The sequence below is a fragment of the Microtus ochrogaster genome, chromosome 16 (assembly GCF_000317375.1).
Source record: "Microtus ochrogaster isolate Prairie Vole_2 chromosome 16, MicOch1.0, whole genome shotgun sequence".
NCBI classification, from domain to species: Eukaryota; Metazoa; Chordata; class Mammalia; order Rodentia; family Cricetidae; genus Microtus; species Microtus ochrogaster.
In genome coordinates, this window is record NC_022018.1 from 38,329,050 (window position 1) to 38,337,542 (window position 8,493).

At 42.6% G+C, this 8,493-nt stretch overlaps 1 protein-coding gene across 2 annotated transcripts in view; it reads left to right on the forward strand.

The window, feature by feature from the left end:
• The window catches only part of Wrnip1 (Werner helicase interacting protein 1), a 20,125-nt gene extending 17,972 nt beyond the window's left edge, over positions 1-2,153 (forward strand). For both annotated transcript variants that reach the window (XM_005355011.3, XM_026783114.1), the window contains 2 exons: positions 582-661; positions 1,420-2,153. In XM_005355011.3, the coding sequence (XP_005355068.1) occupies positions 582-661; positions 1,420-1,695 (356 nt within the window). In that variant the 3' untranslated portion in view covers positions 1,696-2,153. The remainder of the gene's footprint in view (positions 1-581; positions 662-1,419) is intronic.
• The last annotated feature ends 6,340 nt before the right edge of the window (positions 2,154-8,493 follow it).

An 8,493-nucleotide genomic window follows, 5' to 3' on the forward strand; every position in this document is an offset into this window, starting at 1 on the left:
ATTACAGGTGGTTGTGAGCCACCATGTGGTTGCCGGGAATTGAACTCAGGACCTTTGGAAGAGCAGGCAATGCTCTTAACCATTGAGCCATCTCTCCAGCCCCGAAAGTTACCGTTTCTGTTTCTCATTTGGGAATGGTCTTTCAAGATCTTTCGGAATATCCAAATGCAAGATAATTTCTGGTTAGCTTTGCAGACAAATGTAAGGTTTTCATTGGATAGTTCTTGTGATAGAAATGGAAGATTCTAAATACCATTCAAGACAAAGATCAGAAACGTTTTTCTCTTCTTAATCTTCTAGAGTTTATATTTACATAAAATCCTGTGGATGACTTTATGACTTTGCACCTTCTGCTTGTCATATGTAGTCTTTGTTTTCTTACTAGAATGTGTTTATTCACAAGAGACCATTTTTGACAACAACAGTAACTCTAAATAGTTCTTGCTTAATGTGGTTGGATATCAGAGGTAAATTGGTGTAATTGTTGGGTGTTCTGTTCCTAAGTCTGCATGCAGTAGCGGTTGCTGGTTGCACACTGACAGTGCTGTGACTTTTTTACCTTGTCTCTTTATGTGTCACAGGCTTGGCAGATCCATCAGCATTAGCACAAGCAGTTGCTGCCTACCAAGGCTGTCACTTTATAGGCATGCCCGAATGTGAGGTAAGATACCAGCTGAGTTCTTTGCAAATCTGTTTGGTTTTGTGTCCTGTCCTTTGTGGATCTGAATGTAATTCCTGCCTTCATCACTGGTATGTTAGGCCCACTGAGCAAGCTCCTTAGCTTTTGGACTTCCTAGAATATTAACTTCCTAGAGAAATGAGAACTTCCCTATCAATGAGGTTGTGGTTTGACTTTGTTTTTATAACATTGTGTTTGTACAGAACATATGTACCAGTCGAATGCTCTACCACTGTGTTGTATCTGTTTTAACTTTTTGAAATAGGGTCTTATGAGTTGCTCAAAATTGTTCTAAGCCCATTCTCTAGCCCTTGAACCTGAGCCCTTCCTTCCTCAGCCTCCTGAGTGACTGAGATTATAGGACTATCACCAGAAACAAGGTCATGTTTTTAAACTGTCCTCAAGAGTCCTGAAGCTCAGAAGTGTTCAGGCTTTCTGGGGACAGGGAATTGCAGGTTCACCTCCATTGTTTTATGAATTAGTACCTAAGAACTATTTGATTTAGTAAGAAGTTCTTAGGTTAAATGAGAACCACTTGTCTAGCTTTCCTCTCACCTCATAGGACTTTTTCTACATTTGTAAATTAATTGTCCAGACTAAGTGAAAGGATGTGGAAGTATAAAAATTAATTTAAAAACAAACATGGGAATCGTCTAAGAATTAACTAGTAGAGATCATAAACTACTGTGCCAAACAAACTTTGTGGTATCTTCCTGGTGACATTCCCTTCTGTGTCCTAGGTGCTTCTGGCCCAGTGTGTGGTGTATTTTGCCAGAGCCCCCAAATCCATTGAGGTGTACAGTGCCTACAACAACGTGAAAGCCTGTCTGCGGAATCATCAGGGGCCCCTGCCTCCCGTACCCCTGCACCTGAGGAATGCACCCACCAGGCTGATGAAGGATTTGGGCTATGGCAAAGGCTACAAGTACAACCCCATGTACAGTGAGCCTGTGGACCAGGACTACTTGCCTGAAGAGCTAAGAGGAATTGACTTCTTCAAGCAGAGGCGGTGTTGACTTTTAGGCCATGAGTAGGATGCTTGTACCTGAGGAAGGCCAGAAGTCGCTGGGTCCTGGAGATGATTGGCTGGGAAAAGTTAAAACAGACCAACATTTTGTGCCAGATATTAAGAGTTCCATAGGTGGAGGTGGTTACTTCAGCTAAATGTGTACCATTGAAATTGTGTTCATTTGCACTCTGTGCAATGATTATGCTTATGAAGATACCTGGCAGCTTTGTGCAATTACTTAATGTTATAAGGAATTATCTATTTTGTCATAGTATTTAAGTCATAATGTCATTTCAAAATTCTGTTCTGTAGGCTTTTTTTTTCTTTTAAAAAATGTATATTCTGGGTAGTTCCAATTGGTAAAAGAAAATGTAATTGTGATTTAATACTGCATAGTGATTTGGGTATTTTTTTTATATGCAAAGGTCTTATGAACCAATAAAACTATTTCAAAGTACTCTTCAATTCTTCAGTGTTCCTTCTCCTCCTTGGTTCGTGGCACCAGTGTCTGCCCCCATCACATTTCAAGAACGGGTACTGTGAATGAGAAAATAACAGAAGATTGGGAAGGCAGGGAATTTTTCTGAAAATTAGTTTTTTGTTTGTTTTTTATTCAGGGTTTCACTGTGTTGCCCAGGCTGCCTCTGGTGCTGGGATTATACGGGGTTTTGGTTTTTTGTTTGTTTGTTTGTTTTCCTTTTCTCTCTTTAAGGACTGTACCTGTATAATTCTAAGTGGCCTGTGAAAGACTGCAGTACTTGTAGTTGGAATTTTTCTTTGGGTCGCCAGCCAGCTCCCAAATAAAGACACGAAAACTTACTAATTATGAATGCTCAGCCTCGGCTTAGGCTTGTCCCACTATCTTTTTTAAGTTAATTTAACCTGTTTCTGTTCATCTACGTTTACCTTGGGGCTGTCTGTCTGTCTAGCCCCTGGCATCTCACTGTTGTCTCGTTTTCTTTCTCTCCTGACCCTAAATCCCTCTTTCTACTTACTCTCCCTCTCTGGAAGACCTGCCCATATTTCCTCCCACACTATTGACTGTTCTTTTACTAGACCAATCAGGTGCCTTAGGCAGGCAGGGAAACCGACACAACACATCTTTACATAATTAAACAGATGCAGCACATCTTCACATAGTTAAACAAATGTCCCGCAACATAAACAAGTGCAACACATCTTTCAAACAAATTCTGCCACAAAGATTCCCTAGCACATTCCTCCCCCAAGTTTAGTACTTATTTACATGTAGCTGTTTGTAAAGACAGTTTACCTTTTGTGTTTCCTAGAGTTATGTCACTATCACTGGGCTTGGACTGGATGCTAATTCTCAAATTCATTTTGAGAGCCCCTTTGTACACATTTCCATAGGAGTTAGTGGGTTCCTTCTTACCCCTCTCAGAGAGTCCTTAGTCAATCAAGAGTTGATGTCAGCTGTCGTCATGGGAGTGCCTCTGCCTTCCTGGTGAGAATACCAGTTTCCTGCACATGATATCCCACTGCTGGGATATCTGGTTTTATCAGCCTAGACAGGCAACTTCCTGCAGAGACTTCATTCTTGCTCAGGTAGCTTTATCACTACCTGAGCTTTATCACTGAAGGGTTCTGCAAAGAGCTAGTGTAGACCCCTAAAGACTGCAAGTGATGCTCACACTACATTTAGGCTTGTCTGAGGGTTTGACTGGGAATACATTCTAGGTGAGGAATTATTTGTCCATTGTCTTCTACTTTCCCATCTTGTTACTTAGAAGTTTGAGGACCTTCTGGTCTGGCATCTCTGGTTTGTAAACACTACAAACTTCTAGAATTTTCTGCTTCTGGTAGAAAATTTTGAGTCGTTTTTGTGTGCATTTGGTAGAACCTTTCTAGATGGAAATTCCTGCCTTACACTTTTAGGGGACCCCCCCCCATCTAATTCATTAAATATAACCCGTTTCACACTAAGAAATCTTACTGATCATGGAAACGCCAGCGAATGAAAGAGATGGATGGTCTTGCATTTATTGAGTGAAACGTTAGCATTGCACTGCATAGGAAACCGAATCAGGAGTGAGATAGCCAGGGTGAGGAGGCGTGAGTAGATTTCCCTGGAGCACTAGTGGAGACCTCACTGGGGAGGGATGTCCTGCTGCCTTCCCTCGGCTCTAATCCCACCCCTGTTTAATTTCCTTTCCTACTGTAGTTTCTGAGAAATTTCTTCACCTTTACTTTTTACTCTTTCATTGCTGCCATCCTTCTTACATTTCCTTCTGTCCTCTCTTCCTCCCCCAGAAGCCTGTATTTATTGTAGAACTTGTTTGATGGCTGCTTAACTCCCTGAGCATGCTAACTTTTTAGTTTTTCTATTTTTTTTTCTTTTTCTTTGTTTTGGTCTTTATTCTCTCCTCATGTCAGGCTTTCAGTTTCATGAAATTGAAAGCTCTGAACTTGGATGGAAGGGCAGTGTATTGGTTTTGTTCCTTTTCAGACTGTTGAAAACCCTGGAAGTCAGTTCTTAGGGCTTTCTAGTTGGATAGTGGGGACCCTCTCTGTTATCTGCCTGTGGGTGAAGGTTCAGCTCCCTGCATGCTGAGTGTCAAACACGGAGACAGTATCAGTTGGGTGTGTCCTCTGGTGACTAAATGGGACCCAAACTGTCAGCTGTGTTTGGAGTTTTCCAGTTTAGATGTCCTACGGTGGCCTCCTGGCCCAACTCCTTGTGAATGACCTCAAGACTTTGAGACAACTTCTTTAGAGAAAAAGCAGGTTTCTGGCTTTCCTTATTGAATTTTTTTCATCATCTTTCTGACCTTAACATCATGTAGCACTAACTCCCTTATTTATCTCATATTTCTTTCCCTAATTTTTTTGTTTGTTTTTGTTTTTCAAGACAAGGATTCACTGTGTAATTCTGGCTATCCTGGAACTCACTCTGTTTATCAGATTGACCTTGAACTCAAGAGATCCACCTGCCTCTGCTTCCCAAGTGCTAGGTTTAAAGGCACGTGCCTTTACCCCATTTTTCTAGAGAAGGATGCAAAATTTTAAAGATTGCTTCACTATAATTTTTAAGAAGCTTAGGAAAACACAAATTCATGTGAGACTAATCCGTCAGCTTTACTAATATCTCACTAGGATTCACTACTCAGGGCTTCATTGCTTTGCATTCACTAAACATGGAAATGAAGTCACTCGGAGCTAAGAACACATCATGGAACCTAGAAGTGGTCCCATTCAAAATGAGTCTTCCATTCCCTTGGATATATTTTCTTGGGGACAGAGTGAGGACGTATCACTGAGATCCCTGAACACTGCCCTTCTAGGCCATAGAACCATCTAAGACATACCAGCCTAGGACATCATGGTGTGTAAAACAGGTGTAGTGCCTGCCCTCATTTGTGAAGTAATGTAGACGTCAGGAGTACTTTTTGGTTGATTGAACAAATCTATTTTTTAAAGCACGTTTATTTAAAGGCAGTTCTTCACTGTCTCAAACAGTATATACTACAGCACACTTGAATATGAGAGGGTAGCCCGTACTAAAGGAAAATCAGTAAGACACAGTGGACAAGGGAGTCAGGACACTAGCCAACTGGAGGTAGCTATTCTGTGTTGCCATGTATTGATGTCATGCTGAGAGGTTCTAAAACTGCAGTGCGAAGCACCAGTTCATTCCTTACCTTCCAGGTGTTAGGTTTTGTTTACCCTGGCATAGCACAGTAAAATTCAATGATGTTATGTAAATGACTTGCAGAGACTCTCTCCAGTTGCTGTAAGAAAAATAATCACTCATCTTTTCAAGATATGCATCTTTAAACTAGGACATTTTATCAATTCTAAATGAAAATCCAGCTTTTATTAATACTGCATTAGGAAATACAGTGTTCTGGGTAGGGGTAGTGAGTGGGATGGCTCAGCAGAAAAAGGCTCCATCCAAACCTGTGTAGCACCAATAGTAAAAACCCAGAGATAGGTATTGGGGTTCAACCTGCAGATCAGAAAATCAAAGCAGCCAACCATTAGAGAGACCTTTTACCTCTACCAAATCTTCCTACTGGAGGAGCAAGATCCTGTCTCCACGAATCCTCAGACTCCACACTCCACTGGCTTCCTGTCTCTTCCCCTTTATCCTCCTCTCTCTGCCCAGCCATATTGCTCCTGTCTCCATCTCTAGTGCTGGGATTAAAAGTGTGGGACTCCTAGCACACGCTTTCTGTGCACGCCTTTAATCCCCTCACTCAGGATGTAGAAGCCAGCAATCTCTGTGAGTTCGAGGCCAGCCTGGTCTGTAAGAGCTAGTTCCAGAACAGGCTCCAAAGCTACAGGGAAACCCTGTCTCAAAGACAAAACAAAACAAAAATGTGTGACTCCCAAACACTGGGCTTAAAGATGTACACCACCATCACCTGGATCTGTTTCTGGATCTTGTGTAGCCCAGGGTAGCCACAGAGATCTGTCTGCCTTTGTCTCCTGGAATTAAAAGTGTGTGCCACCACCCCCTGGACTGTATGGCTGACTAGTCTGACTGCTTTGCCCTCTGACCTTCAGGCAAGCTTTATTTATTAAAACACAAATAATATATTACTATAAACCTGAAAAACTGAATTCAATCCCCAGAATTTATGTTCCTTTTCTGGTATGATAACACCGTGGCCAAGACAACTTAAGGAAGAAGGAGTTTATTTTAGCTCACGGTTCCGGAGCCATGAGAGTCCATGATTGCAGAGGCAGAGCATGGCTTCTGGAGCAAGAAGCTGAAAGCTCACATCTTCCAAACACAAGCAGGAGGAGAGAAAGCAACCGGAAATGGCATGACCCCAGGAGTTAAAGGCACTGGCTGCTCTTGCAGGAGCCTCACGTTTGATTTCTAGCACCGACATGGTGGTTCACAACGGTCTGTAACTCCAGTTCCAGGGAGATTTGAAGACTTCTAGCCTCCGTGGTTCCTGTATGCACCCAATGCATAGACATACATGCAGGCAAAACATTCATACACATAAAGAAAGGAAAAAGAAATTCAAATAATAAATTCTCAGAGCCCCTCTGTAGCTACCTACTTCCTTTAAGAAGGCCATACCTCCTAAATATACCAAACAGTGCCACCCACTGGGGATTAGGTGTTCCAACGGCCTATGGGAGCCGTTCTCACTCAAATTCCCGTACCATGTGAAGGTGGAAGGAGAGAATCAACTCCACAACGTTGCTCTCTGACAACCATGACTACATTTCAGATCCCCAGAACCCAGTGCAAGAGTCACACCTGGCAGGTGTGATGGGCACCTACAGTCCAAGCACTTAGGAAACAGAGATGGGACCCCATGGACAAGCTGGCTATCTTGACCAGAACTGGCAACTTCTGGGTTCAGTTGAGAGACCCTGCCTCATAAAGTAGAGAGTAACCACGGAAGATATCTGATATCAACTTTAGGTCCCCACATGCACTTACATGCTTGTGTATACACGCCGCACCGCATGCGTTCATACACATCACCTACACGGGAGGGGGGCTGAAGGGAGACATGAGGAATACACTTAGAGAAGATTTCCTGCACACCTTAGGGACTAGAGAAGATGCCCGAATAGTAAAATAGCCAGATGTCAACCACACATGCAAGCTGTTAGCTTCTTGACTGCTAGGTGTTACAAGATACAAATACACCCAAAAGAGACGTCACACCCTCAACAGCAGCCAAAACTGAAGTTGTAGCTAAGGAAGATAGGAGGAAAGAGAAAACTTGTGTGGTTCCTGAATGGGTCCTGCCTTTAATTGACTTTTGCTTTTCTATCATGTTTAGTGTATAGAATATGAAGGTACACAATTGCTAAATAATAAAAACGAATGGATAACGTTTCCCTGGGTTCTATGTGAATGCAGTCCTCAAAGCTGCTCTCCAGCAGGAGTGAGGCTGAGACAGGAGCAAACTCTTCCTGAAGCTGCACCTCAGCCTAGTCCACCTGCCAGTGACCAGTGGAGGCCAGGGTTGTTTCAGTGTTTGTGATCAACATGATAGATAAAGTAACATCTTTTGATAGAGCCTATTTCTCTTATTACAAAAGCAATATTTAATCACTGCAAAAATTATACAAAAAAGGGGGGCAAAACAATATGCCTCAGTGGTAACTATTATGAATGGTCCAGTATATGTCCTTTGGGTACTTTCCAAATGTATGTGTGCATGTGGAAGTTGGGGACCTACATCACCTGTTTCATGGCTTGATTTTTCTTATTTCATCTCATGACTTTCCACAACACAGCTTTTGATGGCTGCAGTCAGAGCCACCAGGGGGCACACGGATCATGTTCTGCACACTTCCAGCTGTCTCCCACACATAGTCTTGACAAGACAGACAGCCTACGAACTGGACTTTGTAAGAGGAACAGAGACCTTTGCATACTCCCTGTGCCCAGCCTTGCCCTCTGCCCCCACACCCAGGGTTCTGTCTGCAGCCCAGCCATCTGTGAACAGGGAGGAACCATGGGCCAGGTGTGAGTCTGCTGGAATTCAAATAGAATTCAAATCCTAGCTGAGCCATTTCATGGTCAAGATTGTCATTCTTATTTTTCACCTTCTTCATCTGCAGAACTTAATTGCAGTGGGACCTCATCACTGGAGAGTGAAATTTACAGGGTCTCACCTGGTTGGGGTGCTGAGCATTTTGCTTCAACGTTTTGAGACGTTTAATTAGCAGTGTGTGTCATCATATCTGTCCATATTATATCTGGTAATGACTTTAAAAACCTACCACGTTGCTGATACTATCATACTATATACTCTTTGCTATTGTCTGAGAATCTGGGAATCGACTCCTTTAATCTGTGAGACCC